The sequence below is a fragment of the Achroia grisella genome, unplaced genomic scaffold, assembly GCF_030625045.1.
Source record: "Achroia grisella isolate CSIRO2021 unplaced genomic scaffold, CSIRO_AGI_Agris_v1 utg1573, whole genome shotgun sequence".
Classification (NCBI taxonomy): Eukaryota; Metazoa; Arthropoda; class Insecta; order Lepidoptera; family Pyralidae; genus Achroia; species Achroia grisella.
In genome coordinates, this window is record NW_026712655.1 from 1,126,048 (window position 1) to 1,151,781 (window position 25,734).

Genomic DNA, 25,734 nt, shown 5'->3' on the forward strand with positions numbered 1-25,734 from the left:
TAATGGTAATATACAAAGGAATAAACTTTTATCCAGAAAATTAAATACAAATTTATGGCTATACTATATGTCAAAATCGAAAATTGCATACAACATACAACAATATAATATTACAACTGTGAAAATATAATTAATTTGAATCGACAATTATAATTTCTTATTTTTCTTTATATGAAGTACCTATGAATATATATGTAATAAGCAAGATATGAATTTAAATGTCAAAATTTAAAAGATTTTGTAGCAAATTAGTTAATAGTAGAAAAAACGTAATAAATTAATATAATGTGACAAATGAATAAAATTGATGACAAATGACTATTAACAAATTAAATGTCTACAATTGTACTGTTTCTTAGAGTTTAAAAACAGTTCTTTCGAAAAATAAAAATTTTATTGCGCGTACACATTACATTTTCTTTTTATTAATTAATGTAATTGACGATAGATGGGGTCATTAATAGATTGTCGACAATCTATAATGTTGTTATCATGAGTACAAGTAGTTTTAAGAATGTTTTTACTAGAAAAGCATATAATGATAAGGGAATATTGATAATTGTTATCATTTTATCAGTGCGTCAATTACTGTCAATGAGAACATGCTTATGCACACAGATACAATTTTCAGCATCGTCAGCATCGTAAACAACAATAGATATCGTCGATGTGTGTGTAGCTTGCTCGTTCGTTTGGTTGACAATCGCGATGTGATGTATTCTATCATTGCATGTTGAGTTATATTTTCAACAAAATCTTTTAATTTCAGTATCAGTTAGTCAATTAATTTCTAAATGTTTTCTTTTGTTGTGACTCCCTTTTCTTGTTTTGATTTCTAAATATGTGTAATTTGCCGCCGAAGTTCCATTCAGTGTGTCGCCTTTGTTTATCATTCTGTGGCGATAATTGCAGTGATGTTAAACTTCCAATATTCGACCGTGATAAGGATAAATCACATCTGTCCGATATGATAAGGACGTATTTATCAATAATGGTAATGATATGTGACTATTTTTAGTTTTAAGAATCTGTAATATGCTGTTTTCTCGTGTGAAAGTTTAGCGTAACTGTATGAGATTGTGGATGCTGATAAGCGCCATTAACTTTCTCGCGGGTGTTGGGTATTTTCGCATTGTGATATCATATTACGACCCACGCGTCGTGTGCTCGGGCGTATGACTAATGTCGTTCGGGGAAGTGATAGACGGGCGTGTTGTGAACGCGCTGTATCAGCAGCGGCCGCGTCGCTGATAACAAAGGAGCGCACGGAGATCACCTCGCCCCGCCTCCTGCGGTCCTCGCGCCCTCGCCGTTGCCTATTCTCCTCTCTGTTCCGACCTGCATCTACACTGTTCTGATACTAAAGTTCCCTGCATTCTCTTATTAATATACAGAGCTATTTTGAGAATTCGATATTTTCTAAATTTAGAATTATATTTAAGGAAATTTATCTACAAGGGAACACACTCTCCCTTGTCTTGTACACATAATCTGTTCTAAAACTTGTAAGAGTTTTTGTATTTTGCTTATCAGATTACATATCAATGACTCCCCACCACCAACATTGTTTGCAAATAATAAAAACAATGAGAAATGTGTAAGAAGGATATGTAAAATTATTTTAATAATTTTTAGGTGTACCCAGGAGACTTGCTACCTCAGGTAGTGTGTGGGAGCTGTGCACATAAACTTGACGAATTCCATACCTTCAGAGAATTATCTCATAAGTCCGAAAGACTATTGGAGCAGTTCTTGCAGTATGCTAATTCCTTGACAGGTCCTGAAGAGGTGAGTGTTACAATAAAATGAACCTTGTTATCTATTACTAATTGATGTATTATATATGATTTGTTATTCATTACATTACAAAATTATATGATCTATTTATATAAAAAAACCAATATATCCACTTTTATTTATAATAAGTATGTATATTTATTGTTCCTAAACCGTATTATACTACATCATAGCTTTTTTATGAAAAACTCAAGCAGATGAAAGTGGGTTATAAGGCACTGGTTGGTTTCTATGCCTTTTATATAATGTTTTAATATAATTGACGAACAAACCAAGCAGCATACCAAGCATTGCTACCATGGTTACACCAAATATGCACCATAGAATTTGTTTTGGTTTTATATCTGACAAACTGAAACCACTTTGTGTTTCTAATTTATTATCAGATGGACAAAATGATAGTGTTATGTTGGTTATATACTCTCCACTTAAAATCATTGGTGCGGCACAACTGAAAAAAAAAAACAAAAATATTAATTGCAATATATATTGCAATCGATTGGGAAAATTACCTATTAGGATAGTTTAATATAGACAATGAAAATAAAATCATATTTAATATTGACCTTTGTTTGTTTCTTAAACCCCAGAAATTGGTTAAATAAACTTCAATAAAAATATATAATGAGGTAAGTAGTACCTCAAATTTGAAACTATAAGCTAACTAAGAGAAATCTAACTATATCTCATGATATATCATGAGATATAGTTAGATCTCTCCATTGCAATAAATATCTTGTAGACTTATTTACTCATAAGATGTTCATTTGGACTGAAGTTTAACACACCTCAAAACTTCCGTAGGTTTAGAACCATAAAATTAAACAAATGAAATTTTAACTTCTTAAACTAAAATAATTGACGAAGAAAGAGAAAAGAAATATGTTATCAACTAAAATAAAAGATTGAATTGCAGTAGTAAAGGAATTATTGTTAACTTTATTATTTATATCATTTTATCCATTTATTTCTTAAAAGTAATCAGTATTTGTTATTATGTTGGTGGTATTAACTCTGTTACAATGTAATACATGTGAAGATACTTACAAAGGGATGTCTCCTGGCTTGAATTTTGTACCAGCACCTTGTGATGTGACAATGTTGTAGAGTTCACAGTTGCAAAGCCATCTATTGCCTGTCATACCCAATACATCCAATTTATTCCAGGGCAATAAGTCTATAGACACCTCACTCAGGCCATTGTTGTCCATATAAATCTGTGGAACAGCACTTTATCTTTTCTTGCACATCTTACAATTCAATTTTGTTTTCAATTTAACTAAACCTTAAACAATAGCTGGGTAGAATATACATGAAAATTAACCACATTCACAAAGTAATAAGTGGAATACTTTCTGCATTCCACTTTGTTACGAATATGATATCAACCGCAATTTGTATGAAGGATTTAAAAAATGTTTACAATTTTCCACTTCTTTGGGATTAAAATGTCTATAGTGTTAATTTGAGTTGCTCAAATTAACACTATAGACATTTTAATTAAAAAAATAATTTGTAATCTTTCTTCAAGCACCTCATTTAATAGTAAGATAATTAAAAAAAAAATTACTGTGCTTAGTTTATTATTATGGAATATAAAGATTTTTCCTCAAAATAGTACTCATGACAATATTTTTATGGGACTTGATGATTGATTGATGTGTGGCCGTTATATTAATGGAATTGATAAAATGGTAAACTTAGTCAATTGTATAAAAATATGGATCAGTTCAGTTTAGGCAATGACATCGTCACATACACATCCAAATATGCGGTTCAATGGGGATCTTTTCTTGGAATCATGAAAGTATATTTACCTGCTGACATTTCTGTGTTGATATATGTTATGAATCTATGTGTTATTACAAAACAAGATAAACAACATGGCAGTACAGGGGGGAAAGGAAATTGTTATACTAAGGACATCACGTCATCATGTTACGCTCGTGGTATCACAGTTGTCATTTCGGAGGAATGTGATGTCAAACCTTCATATACTATATTTTTTTTGCCTTATCTCACACTTGACCTGAAATGTATCTACGTTTCGGTTCAAGTGTGAGATAAGGCACACTGGCTGAAATAGTTGAGACAGGGGTACCATCTAAACTGAGACGACTTCGTACAAAGTCCACCTCGGTCAAATAGGACTATAGACTGTCAATAATTAGAAATCTTATTCCGTGATCCACTTATGGGATAAATTATGCAAGCGATATGATTGATATCAAAATACGCGCTGAAATGATTAATCAGCTGACCTCGTTCTGCGACTGTCAAGTCAGCAGTCAAAATCTGGGGCGAAGTGATTGCAAATATTGTATGTACAACGCGATGATAATAATATACTTGTATGATATATATAGATACAAATAATTATGCAACATTTAAAAAATGCGATAAATTGCGAGAAGGTTTTGCACGCCGAGCGTTTTCGTAATTATTAAAATTCATCATTTATGTCAATAAGTACAATAATGATTTTGAATTTAAGATATTCAATTAAAAATGTTTCAAATCTAAAGACTATATACCAGACATCAATATGATTAGGATGGTTTGTCGAGAAATAGTTCTTTATGTATTTTAATGTTAATTTATCGTTCGTAATGGAAATGAAATGTTACCTATATTTTTGTACATTTTTTTTTGTTCTCATTGGTAAAACAGTTATCGATTGTATCAGTATTTACTGAAATGTAAATAACAAAGTAATATATCGTTCTCATTGACGATTTTGATGAGTGCAGAACCTTAGAAATGAACTGTGTGATGTGATCCTAATTTTAGAATGTTGCAACAGTGATATAGCTATATGTGTGGCAACTTTGTTTTCATGAGAAAATTTTTTCATACACATAATTATTTGTTGACTTTTAAAATTATTATCTAGTAACTATTTTTTACTTTATTATTCGTACTACTAAGACTACCCATATATAATATGTATAGTTTTTAATAATATTACATAACTTTACATAAGATACAATTATAAAATTAAATATCATTTCCTGCATTTATTTTATGCTAATTACAACGTAAATAATACTCATAATTAGAAGTAACCTTATCAGTTCAGTGTGATTGTGTGATATTTGCAATTTTTAATTTTAATATATGGACAATCCCAATATTTAATAAAGCGTAGAACTAAATATTTGTATTATTCTACTGTGAACTACGAGATAGCTTGAGAAATTTTGCTCAAAGAATTAGGAACCGTTCTTTAAGACAACTTGGGAGAGAATTGTGTTTGAAAATGAACAATGAATGACTGAACTAAAATGATGATGACAGACGGAATATACGTCATTTAATAGAAACACTACTTTAATTTAATTTAGTATAGTTATGATTTACTGACAATAACTACTACCAGTAATAACGGTCAGTTTTAATACATTAGGTATTACAACAGAATATTGATTTTATTACTGCGACATGCTTTTATTTTATTTTTTATTTGGCATACTTAACGTTATATGATATCATATTCAGCATGATATCATTATTTACAATTACGCTATAATCATTACAATTTAATCAAAAGATTCTTCGTGTCTTGACGGAGTATTCATATTATGTGTCATACGTATCTACAGATGTAATAAATCCGTCACTGTGTTGTCATTACTTCTTATCATAAGCAAAGGTGCAAGCAAATCATAATGCTTTCATGCGAGGGAGGGAAACGAAACTAATACCTTTAAATATATACTCACCGTATTTAGTGATAATTAGAAATATATATTATTAAGTTATTACTGGAACATAAATTTGCGTTAATGAATGACAATGGTATGGTAACGTAAAACGCTGTCATTTGAGGAGTCAGCCTCTCGTGGCGAATTTAACAGAAATTATCCAAAATGGTTATTAGACAGAGAACCCGTAGAGGCTGTTATTAGCAATGAGGCCACTAATCCTGATTACGATCTGATGTAGCTCTTCCATAAATTAATGTTTCAGTGAAAATATTAACATTTTTTTCTACTTAAAAGGTTTCTCGTCATGCGTAACAAATAGTAAAAACGGGATGGCTATTACTAAAAAAACCCTATTACTTACAACCCCCTCCACATAATTTGGCGTACCATTCTACTGCCACTGTCCGCAATTTATAATGATAACTCACGTCGCACTCTATATTTATACTAGGGGAAAGGGGATTGTTAGTAATGGTGATTTATGATCCCATTGCCAGCATGGTGCTTATGACGTATGAGGCTCTTTGGTTTGGTGGAGGTCATTTTATTTTTATTTTATTTATTTACGTAATCAACAGCTTATACAATTTATACACAATACTACATAATTAGTAAAGCCAATAATAGATAACTCATGGATTTATTTTTAATGTTACAGTTACATTTAAGTTGGTTATTTAAAAACGATACAGTTAAGCATGTCAGAGCCAAAGCTAGAGAGCAGGATAAGGTCAATATGATTGGTAAATTACATTACAATACATTTATGTATTTTTTTGTGACTTTTCCTCGACGGTCTAACTGGCATGACTAACTTCATCCTATCATTTTTTTCACTGGTGTCCTGTCAACGTATACCGTTAACGTAGGTGAGATCACCATTCCATTATCATTAAAAAAACAGCTCATGCCTTATGATTGTATTGAGACATTGAATATGTGCATATTGCTGTTTATGGAATTTACATTTTAAATTGCATAGTTAAAAATAACAATTATTTTAAGAATTTTAAATTGCGGTAATGCTAACCGATAAACTTGTATAGACTGATTAATGAAAGTAATGGAGGCGGAAGAGGTTTCAGATTTATTGCTGCTGTATAACACAATGAGAGACAGGTCCAATTAATATTACAGACTGACTTACATTTATATTAGGATGAGGTAAAATGCAAAAGTGTAAATTTCGTAATCATTAAGTAGTACGAGTATGTATAATAAGTTAACTTTACTTATTATATAATGGGATATAATTATAATAGTATTGAGCGACTTATACGTAAAAAGAGAAGGTCACAGAAGTCACCAGGCAAGTAACCATTAAAGCGGAAATGAGAGGAGTGGAAAATAACCGATGGAATTGGATATTTCGTCATCCATACCCACAGATGAAATTTAATCACGCAATCATGTTATTGATAACGTTCCCATCAATAATTTTTGCTATGATGACAGTGTTCGAATTTTCAATCAATTAACAAACTTGTCTTACAAGATTGTCAATTCAATTGGGAAAAATACTTAGTAAAGCTCATATGACGAAGTTATACTCAAATTGCAGGTTGTTAAAAATTATTACATGATATGAAAATCTAATACATGAGTAGATATTATTTTACCGTTTATGGATTTTGGTAATTTAGGCAAAGGAAAACAGAAAACATAGAAAGCGCGCGCCTACCCTAACAAGATAGTTCTGACAAGGTCAGAACTCTATCTTTTTGATACAGTAGCGCGAGTTGCACTTAGGACCAGATCTGTACCGAATATATACAGATTTTAAAACGAAAACGAGGCAACACCAATAGGACCATAGGTAATGTTTTAAGGGCTGTTGTACCTACCTCCTTTAAGGTCCACTTATCTTTAATGCCACGGAAAGCATTATGGCTAATATAACGCAGAATACTGTTGTGACTAACTCTGAGTACTCTCAAGCTCTTAAGTGGTGTGAATGTACTGCGTTTTATTTCTTCGAGGTATTCGTTTTCTGTGACTTCCAGTTCTATTAAATTTGTTAAATCTGCGAATAGAAACAACTACGCTGTTATCTGTACCTGTAATATTTGTTATTGTCTATCTCAAGGGCAATATCAAAGTTGTATATATATAATTAAGCCTCCAATATCAAATGTATATTTGTTATACTAATAAAGAGAAGGCATTTGAGGCTATGTCACGGTTGTCGGAAAACTAAATTTTCAACACATTAACGAGTTTAGTTATCTCATGACTGGACTGAAAGTATTTTATTGGAATATGGCTACCGTCTGCGTAGTCTAGAGACATCAACAATGCCATAAAAATACGGACTACGCTGAAATTTCTACCGTACTTAATAGATAATCACTATCATGTGTCACTCTGGGTATTTGGTCACAATGGGCAAATAATAATAATGATCTAACTTTACCTATATAAATATACAGTGTAAAGAAACTGGCTTTTTAAAAAAATAATAAGAAACTCAATTCAGTTTCTTGCCAATTCTTCTCAATTGAAACTGTACACTGAACTGGGAAAAAATATAATATAAAAAAAAAATACGTTCATAAACGGCTAAAATGTCCTACATGAATAAATGATTTATGAATTTGAATTTGAAAATGTATCCTAACCTCTATTGGTAATCACCAATGTAAGCCGTTAGCGCAGACGGCAGCACTATTCCATCATCATTTACAAAAAACATTTCTCACTTCAAATCAAATCATAGATTATAAATTATTTGGGACAGAAATAAGATAAACGTGGCGATAAAAGTTTGAATCTGATGCTTCACATATTTTTGCTATTAGAGGGTCAAACAAACAGTTCCACTTTGCGAAACATATATTTGTGGTCTTTATAGATATAGTTGCGGTCTTTATTATTTCAATAATCAAAATCTGTTTACTTCAACAGTATCTTGCTGTAATAGCAAGTCTTTGGTCCTCATATATTAATACTTTCGAGTAATAAAATATTATATATCTTTTATCGTATACTGCGTATCTTATTTTTCTGTTCAAAACACAAAGGTCTTCTTCGGTCATATCAAAGGTTCAAAATCGTTTTTATTCTTGCTATTCAGGAGTATTAAATTATGAAGAAAATAAAAATAATATCGAATTGCAGGTCTTGATCTACACTAACGGAACTCTATTATCATTAATGTATAGAGGTTTTACTATAGATATTTCAATAATCATACCCAGACAAATAAAACAAATTACTTTTCTAGATTATTTAGTTAAAACCCATGATATGAGAGATCGATCCTCACTTTGCCAGTGTTTATTTTAGTTTCAAATTTTCAACATCCTACAGATATTTTAGTAGTAGTATTTCGCATTTATAATACATCCTTATTATAAATACCTAAGTTTGTGCGGATGAATGGATGTTTGTTCCTCTTTCATACAATAAATACTATACAGTAATTATAATTGAATTTAGTATAGAAATTGATCACAACGAATAGCTTAATAAATGTGATATTTTTTTACACGTATATACACAAATAGATATCTACGTAATAAACATTACTTACCTATAAAACTGTCATCATTGAGTTCCACAATTGGATTATTGTTAAATGTAAGATATTTAAGCGTACTCCCTACCAGCCTTAGACTCTCCGGAACAGTTACGAACTTGTTATTAGACAAGTCAATATTTTGCAGGTTTTCTAGACCTCTAAATGCGTCTAGGGGTATACTGTCGATGTCCGTTTTTGACAAGTCTAGAACCTGAAATTACAAATATAATTTAAAGAAAGGGAAAGAGAATTGAAGTGCGTTATTGTATAGTATGCATGGTGTAGAGGGTATTGTTGATTTCTATTGATAACTGTTGACTATGTACTCGTAGTTAATGGATATTTTTTTTTACCATTCTCTATAAAAAGTAACTACATAAGATAGTAAGTACCGAAGTTAGACTGTACAAGGACAACTGCGTGTCTAGCTCTATCTCACCTATTTCAGCCGTCATGTAGCTTCCTTTGTACTGTGGGTTGCAACATAGCGGTTGGAAACATAGCGGTTGGTCTTCCGGAATGGCAACATATTAGGTCTCATGATGTTATATCCATGGTACTCATTATGTACTTATATGAGCTCAGTTACCACTTACCATCAGGTGGGCCCTCAACATGTTTACATTCCAAATACATATTTTTTGTTTTTATTTGATTATCCAACACTACTTAGGATCAACAATAGACAACGCCTGATAATGTTAAGTCGTTGGTAATCCTTCATCATAATATCAAATGTTGACTAACACGGTAAAAGACAAAAACATATCAGTCACTGTCTTATCTTAGCAGTTCAGTGATATTTAGAGCCCCTTTAGACTACAAATTCGACGCAATAAAGACGACGATAACATTCTGCAAATGCAAATTCAAAATATTCATAGTATCTAATCAGTTTACTTTGTATTAATTATTATAATGCATTATTTTGAAATTTTATACTAATATTATAAATGTGAATGGGGCTGAAGAGATCTTAATTATTGACAAAAGTGGATTACATAGCGAGGACATAGGATAGGATCTTTTATCTAAAATAAAGTAAACGAGGTTGAGAGTAACAGCTATAGTTCCTTTATAAGTATGATGAAGAATATGTTCATAAAGTTTATTTGTCTAGATTTTCTTTGATTTTTAAGTTACAATCTTATGACATTCTAAGTTTAATATGACTGTGTACTCGACTGTCATTCAGTGACACAGCACTCTTAATGGAATATCATTAGTATTTCTCTATTTATTTCAAATCATCTTCCTTTTCGCCGCGTTCTTAAGTGCTGTGATTAAGTAAAGCATACTTACTTGTATTCAAACTGCTTTACGGGAAATACCATTGAACGACCTACAATTATTAGGTTATCCTACATAAGTGTTGTTCCCATAGCTTCTAAACTACTCATTATAACATTACAGGCCTTTTGATGTACCCCTAGTAATTCGACCACATCGAACATTTTCAGATGACCATATTTCCCTGATTTGTACTTTTTAGGGCGTGATTTTTTAGTAGCTGGGTTTTAGTTTTTTGACTAAATATTTTTTGTAATTGTGCATCTATTTACCTCTAACTTGACGGCGCTGGACAAAGCAAGGATGGTGACGTGGTCCAATATCTCAATTGGGTTATTATTTAGATATAATCTCGTCAAATTTGGAGTATACTGGAACAAATATCTGTCCAATGAATGTATCTCATTGTGTCCAAGATTCAATGTCTCCAAGGCTATTTTACTGTATTTACCGTCGTTGTATGGCCCTTGGAAAATTTCACTTCTCAACACTTCACCTGAAAATTATTCACTGTGTTTATGTATCCACTAATTTGTTGTAATAGCTCTTCGCTGATTATAGTAAATACTAAATATATCCAATAACTTTGCTTGCGGAACTATTCAGTTTAGGTTACTTAGAAATATTTTTCTAAATGCTTAGATTATCAGCTTAGAGATCAAACGAAAAACGGACACTACTTATTCATAAAGTGAAGTGATTACTCTAAAAATTTATGTTGTATGTGTAGTGACATTATATTTGTACATTTTGTAAGATAGAATAAATAGACTGTCATTATTTCCAGGCCGGACTAATTTAATAAAATCTAAAAATACGAATTATTTTAGTATATATTTTTTCATTAAAATAATAGGATGCAGCATGTGGAGGTTTTATTTATTTTGATTATGACTAATAGAGCGTCTGTGCTCATGAAGTCTCGGCCACTACTAGTGCCTATAAAGTAAAACAAATAGCCAGTTTTTACGTCGAACAAAGGGGGCGTTACCCACTAATTTGCCGTCCATGATTGGATATTTAATTATTTGTTTTGTTCCAATTTGTCGCTTTAAATGCAATTAGTCATGCTACTGGGACTTCCCTCTGTATATAATATTATAAATTATACATCAATAATGTAATGATTAAGTAATATTATCTATACAGATATTAATTATTAATTTAATTACATCCATAAACATATACCTAAACTGTCGCTATTGTTCATGCGATAACCTTTACTAATAGGTACATGTATAACTGTATTAAATATTTAGTACTGTTATTTTTTATTATGGCTGGTGTAAATTAATTAATGATGTATTCTGATCAACAATTTATATTAATAGACGAGGTATATTATAATGTATACAAATAATCTAAATAAATCATTTAATGTGATTGTCTAAATAGGCTTAAACTTATTACATATTAGACACAGTTCTATACAAGTTTAAAAATATACTAAATCTACATAGGTTAACCGATTTCCTCCTGTTACTGATAATATGAATTATCGCTTTTTATTGTTTGTTTTATATTGTAAACTGTTGTTTTTGTAATCATACTCGTTTGAAATGTATTTAGTTATTTTGCCGTATGCTAATAAGAATAACTGGACAATTCACAAACCTCCATCTAGTCCCAAGCTAAGCAGAGCTTGTGTTATAGGTACTAGAAAACTGATATATATATATTGTAAATTCATTCAAAAAATATATAGAAAACATCCAGACTGATTGATACAAGCAATCTTATTATCTATACATATAAATAAAATTGGAATGTCTGTTTGTAATATTGAAATAACCGTTTTTACTACATTCATATGAATATAAATAAGGTACATACACCATCATCATCATCATCTGCTTCTTCCTTATCCCATTTATAATATGTTTTTCGTTTCCATTCATCCCTGTTCGCAGTCATCGCGTTATTTACTTCCTTTCTTACCATATCATCTTTCACACAGTCCATCCATCTCTTTTTTGGCCTTCCTCTGCCCTTATAACCATCCACATTCATTTGTAACATCTTTCTTAAAATATTATAATTACATACACCAAAATAATATTTTTTAAAATTTTTATCTGTCTGTCTGTTTGTCTGTTTCTTTGTTCCGGCTAATCTCTCAAATGGCTGGACCGATTTAGTTTGGACTTTTTTTGGCAGGTAGCTGATGTAATAAGGCGTAACTTAGGCTACTTTTATTTCAGATAATATCTTTTATTTTAGAAAAAAAAAAAATTAATTTCCACGCGGACTACGTCGCGGGAACAGCTAGTGATGAATATAAATGTTTGTATCATGCTCGAAATCGCACTAGCAACTATTGGAAGTAAGGCGGTTTACTTAGGTAAACGTCGGGATTACAGAGGCCTTCAATAATACTCTCTTCATTCCTTTTTACCTTTGATGGAGAAAATTAATCATCATCATCTGCTTCTTCCTTATCCCATTTATTTGGGGTCGGCGTAATATGTTTTTCTTTTCCATTCATTCCTGTTCGCAATCATCTCGTTATTTACTTGCTTTCTTACCATTTCATCTTTCACACAGTCCATACATCTCTTTTTCGGCCTTCGGAGAAAATTAATCATATATTTCATTTTTATATTTCCTAGAACTATACATACCGGATATGGAGTTGTTGCTTAAGTCCAAGTATACCATTCGGTGTATATTTCTAAAAGCGTCATCCTGTATTTCGATGATTTTGTTAGATTTCAATATTATTGCTATCTTGTTGCCTGGTACCTCCGGAATCTGTGTTACGTTCACGATGTTATTGTAGAAGAATGTTATCAGCACGTCGCCTGCTGTAAGTAATTATTTATTTGGATTAGGACCACTAGGTGCTCACTAAGATAAAATACACGGAAAAAATATTGAAAAATTTTAGTCACAAATATGAATTAGTGTTTACTGATAAATAGTGATGGACAAACTATTAATTACTTTACTTAGACTAGTAAATGAAATATGTCTTGTTATATAACAAATAAATATAACCAATAGATTGTTGTTTATTAATAAAGTTTGGCTATTTCTACAGTAACACTCTTGATTTAGTTTATTTTTTTCAATGTAGTAATATGCTACGGCATCAATGATATTGATCGCGATCTATAATAGTATAAGGTTTTAAGTTTGTCTTACGTCTATAATTATAAATACTCTGGTACAGTGCAGTATTGTATCAGTAAAATTAATTTTAAAGTCAATTATGTAGTTCTACAGATTACCCCCTACTACTACAAACAAATTTTATCTCTATAAATGATATTAGATATTACAGATTTAGATATCGCTTTAACGCAATTACGAATTTCATAATATATAATTGTGGTTGTGCTTCAAACTTCTTAGAATCTGTCTATATTATATGTGTTGCAAATAAATGCAGTATAAAAAGTTCTGTATCCTTTACCTCAGACGCAAAATCAACTATCATATATTATGATCATTATAGAACTGTGTGCTTTTACTATCTATACACTACCATCACAGTCTTTATTGTTATGTAATTTAAATAAATTATATCTAGTTTCCGTTTATATCTATTTTTTTTACCTTAAAAAAGAGTAACCATGCTCCCTAAATAGGAAAAATACTTTCTTTAGGATTAAGCATTGCTCATTCCCTATAACATTACGGCGATACAGATAATATTATAGTTTATATCTGTAATATAAATATACAAATAAAGCATCTAAATCAATAAAGTTCTGTTCTACTATCAGATAAATATATTTATTTTGTTCAAAGTACACTTCATTAATCTTAGTAGATATATTTATCCTCATATAATACTGTACGTAAACTTATGTTGTTAAAAATTATATCAAATAATAATAAGCATGAAAGTAATTTGTTTCCTTCACGTGATATGAATATGACTCACTACCTTGTTCTACGCCATTCATTTCTTCTGGCCATCCTGTGGGAATAGTATTGATATTTTTTCTTGAACAATTGAGCGTTAGATTGTCGCTGTCTCTTATGGAAATGTCACACACAGGATTTTTTGGGTCGCCCTGTTGGCCATAAGTAGTTGAAACTAGAGCGTACAATATCACTATTATCTATAACAAAGAAACACCATTGCATATTTAATTATTTTGAATATGTTTCTGTTATTTATTTTAATCAGACACTACTCACTGCACTTGCTGGTATTGGGATCATTTTTTAAAACAACAATTATATGTATAGTCGCACAAGCTAACTAAGATTGTGTGGTAATCACTCAACATCGTTATCATTTATAACGTTATCTTTATTTATCATTTGCCTTTCATTGGACGTTGTTCTATATTATGAGTAAAAAATAATTTTAAGTGGCATCAATTGTCGAATGGCATAATATTATTTTCTAATATTAATTTTGTTTTATTTTTAGGAAAATCTAAATATTACGGCAGCCAAATTAGAAGAAATAATCAAACCACTGAATGAGAATGTGTTCGATCATGATAATAAACATAGTTATGACGAAATGGGATCCCCGGATTCAACGGAAGAAATGAAGAATTCAGAGAGCAGACAAGCGGCCGTTGCGCTTCTCTCAATAAAACATTACGACCCTTCCAAATATGCCATCAAACCGGAGGAAGAACCACACATAATGTTTAACAATGTACCGAATTTACCACCTCCGGAGAGAGCGAGAGAAGTGATGCATTGTAATGCAGTTATCGATATTATAAGTAAAGCGGTCGCGGTTGCACAGCGAGAAAATGAAGAGTCACAAAAGTTTCCTTCTAATTATACAAGCGTCATAGATGATAGGACCCACACGTCAAGCGGTCGTCAAGTGAACTACCCGCAAGAATATTCCGATGAACAGTACAATGCGTACAGCACACAAAGTGCTACCAGCCCTGGCAGCAATGACGACAATGACAACAAGGAAATGGATTTGTCGCTGTATGGTACTATTAAAAATGATTCAGATCAGAATGAAAACACGGACCAGGAACATAAAAATTCATCATATTATCACAGATCATTAATTCAGAATAAATCATCAAACTTTGTAGAAGACTACAAGCAACAGGTCTTTGCTCGATCGTCAAACAAAAATAAAACATCAAAGGATAACTCTTCAATTTACGATGACTGCAGTCGGAGTAGTAGTGGCTCCGATCCGGACAGGCTTCAGATGGATATTTCCCAAATGTCGCAGGTAAAGATTTTCTTTTATGCTAAATGAATATTAATAAATGTAAATTAACTAACGTCGATGCTATATTACATTCCAGATAAAGCTAATGTTAATGAAATCAAGAACTGTGCCAATATTTTTAAACACCGCTTTTATGAGCAGTTTCAAATGTTGTTGCTATAATGCTAGTAGTTTGGTATTCACTATTATTTTGTTATTGACATTTCAGGACGACCCAGAAGAAACACAGTCAGCTCGATCAACGCAGTCATCGCCACAACCCCCAGCTGATATTGAAAACGACAAAGAATCGTTGTGGCAAGCACTACACAAGCAAAACGGTTTTATTAAAATAAGTAAATTTATTTATAAAAAAATTATTGCTGTCAATGAGCCAAGTTATTAACTGCGAGCAATATGTGAAAAAATGTGAAAATAACGAATTTGACATGACAAAGATCTTAAAAGAGATCTTAAATATTTAATTAATGCTAATGCTGCATCGTTGGTCTGCTAGTTGATATCTCTCTCTCTCTGTATATATAAAAGAAAGTATATAATATAAAATAAATGGATTACAGGTCGCGGTGGCGAAGCAACGCAGTTATTACGGCGGTTAATCAACAGCAAACATCTCGAGCAATATGTGAAAAAATGGAGCATCTTAAAATAACGAATTTGATATGAAATTGTATCGTTGTTACCCAATATACCATTGAGAAAATCAATTTAGGAAACTCACTCTCAATAATATATATAAATCACTTTATTAAAATGACGTAAGTTTATTTCTAAAATAGTATAGTTTAGGGGGGCCGACGATGCAGCATAACCGCATATCATGGAGTTTCTTAAAATAACGAATTTGATATGAATTTTTTTACACCTTTGTTACCTGGTCTCACGATCCCAGTTGAGTTGTTTACTAAAATTTGTGCTCTATAGTAGTCATCATTGTTATAACAACCTTTTATTAACTACTGTGAATGTATTTCTCCTCAAAAAATGATAAAACAGCGTATGCTGCACTAGTTGATATCTCTCTCTCTCTGTATATATAAAAGAAAGTATATAATATAAAATAAATGGATTAATTATCGCAGTTATTACGGCGGTTATCTCGGCATTATCATGACATTATCATCCAGGACAGTTAGGATGGGGTTTAATTTGAATTGTTTTTCTGTTGTATCTACATTTATTTCTTTATTTTTTAGTCCAAAGACACCCCAAAATGTAAAATGTATGTTTTCAACTGATCAACTTTCTATATTGAAAAATAAATTCTGCTGTATGACATCCTTAATACTCGACCACTATATGCCATTACTGAAGCTAGTCTTCTGTAAATTGTCTATATGAAATAATATATAGTATGTAATGTCTATGTATGAGTTCCTATTAGCGAGTTGCATAAAATCTCCTACCATTTACAATGCCAACTGACTATAAACACTGACAGGTCTGTTGTCACTTAGACAAACTCGGGACAAACTACGGACAATATTGGTACTAAAAATAATCTAATGGTAGTAAAAAGCATTACATACCATAATCCTTCGCTGTCTACATGTTACCTGTATATTCACATGTTTTAGTGAGTCATATTTGTAAAATGTATCAGAATATACACTTAAATTAAAATATCACTATATATTTTATATAAAAAAATACATTAGTACTAACTCTTTGCCAATAATTTATTGGTTGATAGCATTCCATTGCAGTACTTTATGGTCAGTATCAATACGTACTGTGCTCTGTGAAAAACCAACTGTAATAGATACACTCTATAAGTCTATTAAATCCCACAGACAACTAATATATGTACACATCGGAAGTCAAAAGAGAACTGAGTTCAATCTGAGAAAATTATAACATAGCTATGGCATAAATTACGTTTATTATTACGAACTACGTACGTGCGTATTGTTATGTTAATAGTACTACGAGGTAGTAGGTAAACAAAATTTTCCTTAAGTTTTCATATAATATGTGCTTCATTTTGTATAGAATTTCCTGAGGTGTGTCAAGGATTTCTTTGCTTATTGGCAATGAACTAAATATATTCAATCATATTATAAACTGCAATTATATTATTATGATTTAATTTATTAAACAATCTGCTACTACACAACCGCAACAAAATGACAACACTAATTATTTAAATTCGTACGTTATTGACGTAAACAGGGGCTTCATCTCGACGTTATTCACAATTCTCTATTATATCGGATTAAAATGGATAGGAATGCTGATTATCTATTATCCATTATCAACCATTTGAGTGTTGCAGATGCGATGTATGCTGCTGTTCAGGTTCATAATTGCAACTGTTGATTAGTATACAACTGTAACATTGTAGAATTCAATACATTTCAAATAAGAATTGTTTGTAATATTGATACATAATTAAGGCCCCGATCCTGCTTGTGGGAATGTGGAATTATTATATTTTGACATAAATATATCATAACAGTGTATTTCACCCTAATTTAAACATCAACCTGTGTTACTAGAATTGTTCTTGTTAATTGAATTGTAAAATGTAATCTGAAAATCGAAGAGCCGAGAAGAACTGATTTGTCTTCAAACAAAACCATTCGAAACTAACGGTAGATTTGACTCGTCGCGTCTGTACACCTACATGAGTAATGTTAGATTTGATTTCATCGAAGCTGCAAACAATTGTGCAGAATGGCGAATGGCAGAATTCAAGTCGGTCGAGTGTCGCGGTCGGGCCCGCCGGCACCGCGCGCAGGAAGCAAAGCTTCCCAGCCCGAGCCCAGCCCGCCGCCGCGCCCGACCCGCCTATCGCTAATGCCCTTTGGTCGAATGCACCACTTGGCGATAATGTAAGTGTGATCTTATTACTTCTTTTTTCGAACTAGTCTAATGCTTTATTTAAATTATTAGCCGGGTCTTAACACGAATTATTTAAATAAAGTATATTAAACACGAAAGTTTAAAAGAAGTCTAATGCTGTTGGCCGCAGCCGCCCTTTACAGCTTCACCGGACGATAGGGGGCGAGTGCAGATGCCACTCCGAATCATGGAAGGACTTATGGAGCTGCTGAAGGCCAACTCCCGACTGACGGATACGACTTTAGCCTGAGGGCACCGCTAGGGGTTCGAACCTCAGCTCGGGCAGTCGTATTTTCGATTCCATTTGAATTGAACGGGGGATCGATCGGAGATACTAGCAATGTATTATATATTTATTATTATATCGTCTGTTTCGTATTATAAAAAAAAAAAGAATGATTTGTGTATATAATAATTACATATATATATCAACAGAGATATACTGCTGTCAATTATTTTAAATCGACTTAATAGTGTATATAGTAGTATAGTAGGTTCATAGATAATCAAATGTTGTGATCAACAAACATTTGTTGCCTTCAAAACAGACAGTGCTCCTGTATTTCGGTATAAAATTTAAATTAGTTCAAATATAAATACAATTTTTCACGTCGAGACGTATCATTGCTGTTTCATGAATGTTTACGTGTATATTTAATTATAGAATAGAATAGAAAATTCGTTTTTCAAATAAACACTTGCATTGAAGCACTTTTAAATAGTCATAACTTATTTTTTTTAATCTACCGATAATTCGCACAGCTGTCTCATCACAAGGAAGAGCAAGAAACTTGCGTGTTCGTTTTTTAAATAATTTAGTTTATTGCAGCAAGAAGCGATGGAGGCGTCGTCAACTGCGCAACGGGGTAGCAGTGGTGGTGGCGGAGGAGGCGCTGGCCGCGTGGAACTCTCGTGCAGCAACTGCGGCACTCACACCACAACTATATGGCGGCGTGATGCGCGCGGCGAAATGGTACGCAACTACACAGTTTGTTGTATCTACACGGCATATGTTGATGGAATGAGTCAAAAATGAGACTGAGAGACAAAGAAATAAATTTAAACTAACTTCGTTTGGGCACTTTACAAAGTATTTTGTCGGAACTTGATACAAAATATTCTTTTTTAATTTATTAAGAGCATAAAAGTTTAAATCAGTGATATTTGTCATTAAAGTAGATTAGATCTAATCTAAATATAAAATACTAGCTTACCCCTCAAATGTTGTTTGCCGTATAAGTTAAAATCGCTACTAGAAATAGGGGTTGGTGATAGAAGGGTGAAAATTTAGGGTTGTATGTATTTTTAAATGCACATTATATGAAAATGAAAAAATAAAATATTGTCCAAAAAATATAAAATTAAATGTTAGGGGTGGCTGGTATTGGGGCTTGAAAAGTAAAAATAGATAGTAGACGACTCTCAGATCTAATGAACTTGCATACAAAATTTCATAAAAATCGGTCAAGCTGTTTTGGAGGAGTGTGGTAACTAACATTGTGACACAAGAATTTTATGTATGATCTAGCTGTCCCGGCAAACGTTGTTTTGCCATATAAATTAATAACGCTATAAAAAATAGAGGTTGTTGATAGAAGGGTGAAAATTTAGAGTAGTATGCATTTTTAAATACAAATATTGAAAAAAATTTTTTTTTATTTACGCACCCTTAACACTTAGTGGTATAAAAATTAGTTATAAACCTATTCTCAGACTTCTGAATATACATATAAACTTTAATAAAAATAGGTTAAGCCGTTTCGGAGAAGTATGGTAGCTAGCATTGTGACACAAGAATTTTATATATATGATTATGATGTCCTGTTTTGTATGAGTGACGTGTGTAATATGTTGTATGTAGGTGTGCAACGCGTGCGGGCTGTACTACAAGTTGCACGGCGTGCCGCGCCCCACGGCCATGCGGCGAGACACCATACACACGCGCCGCCGCCGCCCGCGACACGACGCCAAGCACAACAGGAACAGTCAGTACCCACGGAAATATAAATAATCTATATTCAACTAAGTCACATTTTTTATTCTACCACTCATTAGAATAGAATAGAAAATGCTAAATTCAAATAAACTTAATGTGAGCACTTTTGAACAGTCATAATTATTTTTAACTTTATATAATAAAATAATATACGTATCTAATATTATTGGCGTTTCAGGAATGTTTATGTGATTATTTAATTATAGAATACTAGCTGTACCCGCGACTTCGTCCGCGTAAATAATGAAAAAATATTTAACACAATATAAGTCAAATAAATAAGTTTCATCATTTTAGCTTAAAAAATGATAAAAAATAAAAATAAATATTTAATCAATAGGCTAAAAAATAAATTTCAATCTTCTAATCTTCTTCTTCAACAGTCTCAACAATAAGTTTCAAGCTTCTAGCTTCAAAAATGACGAATTTACATAAAAACTTGCATCCCCTATTTCACTTTACCCCCTTAAGGGTAATTTTTTTACAAACAATGAATGTCATATTCATATGTATTTATATTTAGTCAACAGTCTCAACAATAAGTTTCAAGCTTCTAGCTTCAAAAATGACGTTTTTACATAAAAACTTGCATCCCCTATTTTATTTTACCCCCTTAAGGGTAATTTTTTTACAAACAATGAATGTCATATGTATTTATATTTAATCAACAGTCTCAACAATAAGTTTCAAGCTTCTAGCTTCAAAAATGACGATTTTACATAAAAACTTGCATCCTCTATTTTATTTTACCCCCTTAAGGGTAATTTTTTTACAAACAATGAATGTCATATGTATTTATACTTAATCAACAGTCTCAACAATAAGTTTCAAGCTTCTAGCTTCAAAAATGACGTGTTTACATAAAAACTTGCATCCCCTATTTTATTTTACCCCCTTAAGGGTAATTTTTTTACAAACAATGAATGTCATATGTATTTATATTTAATCAACAGTCTCAACAATAAGTTTCAAGCTTCTAGCTTCAAAAATGACGAATTTACATAAAAACTTGCATCCCCTATTTTACTTTACCCCCTTAAGGGTAATTTTTTTACAAACAATGAATGTCATATGTATTTATATTTAATCAACAGTCTCAACAATAAGTTTCAAGCTTCTAGCTTCAAATATGACGAATTTACATAAAAACTTGCATCCCCTATTTTACTTTACCCCCTTAAGGGTAATTTTTTACAAACATTGAATGTCATTTTTATTTATATTTAATCAACAGCCTCAAAAATAAGTTTCAAGCTTCTAGCTTCAAAAATGACGATTCTTCCATACAATCTTTCATCCCCCCTTTTAACCCCTTACAACCCTTTTTTCGCATTAAAAAGTAGCCTATGTCCGTTCTCAGGGTCTAGACTATCTGTATACCAAATTTCATTCAAATCGGTTCAGTAGTTTTGGCGTGAAAGCCAGACAGACAGACAGAGTTACTTTCGCATTTATAATATTAGTTTTTGTCGCAGCACAAAAATATATTTTTATAGTTTCCGTACAAATAGTAATTTTACAGTATTAATCTACAAACCAACATTTTGTTTCTTACAATCAGCTAAATAATTTAAATAGTTTCATAATATATGACACAATGAAAAAGTCATTTATTTTATAAAAAAGGCAGTTAGTTTCTATTTTAGTGAAAAATAAGAAAATTCTATTTTGATACAACAACCATATATTTATTAATACCTATACTTTATTATTTTTGTGTTAATGCTTTTTAAATAAACACCCACACATTATTACTGTATAACCTACAAAAATGGGTAAATAATTTAATTTCGGATAGTGCCACACCACAACACTCTTTAAAAAATGTAAATAATAAAATGTGAAGAATTTGTGATTGTTATTAAGTTTATTTTTAATATGTTCGTCAGAACAGAGAAACAACATTTGACATTTATTATTATTTGACATTTGACATTGACTTTAATTTTTGTAATTTATATTGTAAAACTTTAATTGGGCTAAACAGGACTTGTATCCCAGAGCCGTAAAACAAATTAATAAAAAAAATTTCCAAATTTGTCTCGCAATCGGCCAATTTCAGGTTTAAAGAAAAAACACATACACACGATATACGATTTTATCATAAAAAAGTGTCAAAAACAATATTTTCGCTAAACGTCAACGTCATGTTTTCGGCAAGATCTTTCGTTTTACATTATGTTATCTGTGGTTTTGTTCTCTGTGATGGATACCTTATTGGCGCAAACGCACGCGATGTGTTGATTGGTTGTTAGCTAGTGAAATGAAAAGATGGCGAATGGCGCAAACGCACGCGATGTGTTGATTGGTTGTTAGCTAGTGAAATGTAAAGATGACGAATAAGTATTCAACCGCATAAAGATAACCTTGTATTTCCATTTTGAACCCCTTACAACCCTTTTTACGCATTAAAAAGTAGCCTATGACCTTCCTCGGCGTCTAGACTATCTGCGTACTAAATTTCATTTAAATCGGTTCAGTAGTTTTGGCGTGAAAGCGAGACAGACAGACAGACAGACAGACAGAGTTACTTTCGCATTTATAATATTAGTAAGGAGTAAGGATAATAGAAAATTCTTTCTTAAGCACTTTTGAATAGTCATAGTTATTTTTTAATCTACCGCTCATTCGGAAAGCTCTCATCACAAGAAGAACGAGCAAGAAACGCGTGTGTTGGTCTTTCAAATAAACATTGTTCTAAGTAATTACTTCATTATTATTACATAGTCACCCATTACTTGTCGACACATATGTACTGGTCTTTTAATATTGTAACCTCAGCATGCCTAGTTATATCATGCAAAACAAATAATAATAACTGTGGATAATTCCCACAGCATCATCTAGTTACAAGCTAAGCAGTGCTTGTGTTATGGGTACTAGACACTTGATAGTCTATTACATTTTTTGTATATGCATAGTTGATAAACACTCGGACTGATCACACAATCAAACTAAATCATTGAGCGATGACTCGAATCCGCGTACATTGGAAGTAAGTTGGTGTACTGAATCACTAGATGGTCATTCATTCAATAACATAAGAAACGAAAGAAGGAAAAAGAATGAAAAACAATACACTAAGACGGGAGAACAAATGGAAGTTTTGCAGACAAAGGTAAAAGCTATTATTTGTTCCCGCTAATTCCAGCATTAATCACGTGTTTTTACAAAACGGTTTTAAATTTTCTAGAATGCAAAAGTCTGTTCAGTAATTCTCCTACAACGAGACCTGTTCCGCCAGTTATTCTACCGGTGTGCGCACTTCGTACGAGTGAGTGAGTGTAGTATTGCACTTGCAGAGTCTCGGCGGAGCGGCGGTGGCAGCGGGCCAGCGGAAGCGGAGGCGTGCGCGGGCGGCGGCGGCGGGGGGGGCGGCGGCGGCGGGGGGGAGGGCGCGGAGGAGGCCGTGCTGGCTGCACTGCGGCGGCAGCTGCAGCCGCACCTGCTGGCCGCGCTGCACGCGCACACCGCGCACTCGCCCGCGCACCCGCGCCCGCAGGTACGCGCCCCACCTCCCTCACAGCCAGACATACCAAACCGTCACCACTGACACCCCTTCCGTATGATACCCCGTGTATTTCAATTTTTTTTAAACGCAAAATTAATCAAGTATTGGTATTAATAATTTTCTATTTCTCTTTCTATTATGGGACGTAGAAGAAATTACACTCGTCACCTAATATAAGGTCGTACCTAACCCCTTTACTAATATATAAAACTACCAACATATTTTAACTTGTCGTTTTTGTGATAGGTGGGCCTTAACGCACCAGAGTATGACGAGGCGCCGCTAAACTTGGTGGCGAGCCACGTGGCCGCCGAGGAGACCCACTGACTGCCCCACACTGTGATATCAACACGCCCCCACGCTCACTCATCCCAGAAACCATTCAAGTATCAATTTCCATACAAGATTAGCTCAATTCAACCCTGCTAATTGTGAATCTGTTTTTATTTACAATCACGTTCTTCCTGAATAATATTCTTTTTCCCAGTGTTGCATGTACATGTATTTATTTCTCTCACCTAATATTACTACGAGCATTTTGCAATGGTAGGAATAATAAATAGAGATAAGTAATAATAGTCGCCTATTGTAAAATGATCGTTGTGATATTATTGGATCAAAGTATAAACTTTATTCAGAATAGGGTATATAATATTTATAATTTATACGATATATGTACTACATGCAACAAACACATTATATTTTAGTGATAGTATGGCCAGTGTAACAACAATAATCAAAGAATACTTGGTGTATTCTAAGTGTTAATATATTGTTTCTAATTATATATTTAGATTTAGACTTTATCTACTTAGTACTATTTGGAATTATTAGTTATACTTTAAGTATATCGGGTATATAATTTTTATATTTATGCATTTTTACCATGTGAACTAAATATTTTTTCGTGTTTACAAAGTTACTTAATAATTTTAGAATTTGCAGAAGCCCAAAATAGCGATTTTGTTGTTGAGTTTCTGGTCAGTATTAAATGACTACAACAATATATAATAACACTTAGAATAACCATATGTCAATGTGTTTAATGAATCTCCACATGACCTAAAGGTGATATTGTGTAACAATGATATTATTTAAAGAAGTATTAGTCTTGAAAAGCAGGGCATTATGTAACCGGGTAGGGAGGGCGCAAAAGCAATATGCGTACGTTGTCATTGTTAGTGCCTATTTATTGTATAGAGTTGAGACCGTGACGATTGATGTTTCTGACATGTGATATGTATGATTAGTAGTATCATGCATTGGTGATACAACTGTTCTCGTATGTTCTAATGCGCGGGAGTGACGCGATCAGTTGTATGTATGTATGTAATTATGTTAGTGTGCCTATTACGTTCGAAAGGATCGTCCGGACGGACTATGCATAGTTGCCAATATAAGAAATCTCATTCGAAATAAATTGATATTATCGGGTTTTGTTGAAACCTAGCCTTACAATGCTCTCTGAATTGATGAAATTATATTTACGGTTACCTATTGCAGGAAGCAAGTATTCATTTAGGTTTAGTTCATTTTAAGATATTGTACATTTATTTACTTAGAAGTAGTAACACTTATGTTAAGTTCATAAATTATAGTTATCTAATTTATTTCCCATTTCGGTCAGTATTTACAGTGTAAGTATTTTTTTTACTTCTTTCAAGTATTCTTTAGTTAAGTATACAAAATGTAAGAAGCAATAATGACAAACAATTTTTATAAATCTCATGTATGAATACCATATTAGAGAATAGGATTTAATACATATAAATGATAAAAAGAGCAATAATTTACAATAGTTAATGTTCTGTGGATATGTAACATAACCACAATGTGTTGTTTACAGATGTTCTATTGATGTATTTACAAACCGTTAGTATTGGCAATATCTTAGTA

General features: G+C 32.3%; 2 protein-coding genes across 2 annotated transcripts; one reads left to right on the forward strand and one right to left on the reverse strand.

Moving 5' to 3' along the window:
• The first annotated feature begins 293 nt into the window (after positions 1-293).
• LOC131841153 (uncharacterized) lies at positions 294-25,601 on the forward strand. Its single transcript, XM_059189410.1, is given in 10 exon segments — positions 294-994; positions 1,636-1,788; positions 14,702-15,487; positions 15,696-15,807; positions 16,048-16,102; positions 18,072-18,321; positions 19,161-19,304; positions 20,193-20,316; positions 23,630-23,829; positions 24,085-25,601. Coding segments are annotated over 10 exon segments (2,058 nt in total). The 5' UTR covers positions 294-841; the 3' UTR covers positions 24,166-25,601.
• Positions 901-14,573, reverse strand: LOC131841141 (leucine-rich repeat neuronal protein 3-like). Its single transcript, XM_059189392.1, has 8 exons — positions 14,464-14,573; positions 14,207-14,384; positions 12,936-13,118; positions 10,587-10,810; positions 9,037-9,235; positions 7,349-7,527; positions 2,845-3,014; positions 901-2,248 (listed from the first exon to the last, which is right to left on the reverse strand). Exons 1-8 carry the CDS (start codon positions 14,485-14,487, stop codon positions 1,987-1,989), a joined length of 1,419 nt encoding a protein of 472 aa, XP_059045375.1. The 5' UTR covers positions 14,488-14,573; the 3' UTR covers positions 901-1,986.
• Positions 25,602-25,734: the final 133 nt, after the last annotated feature.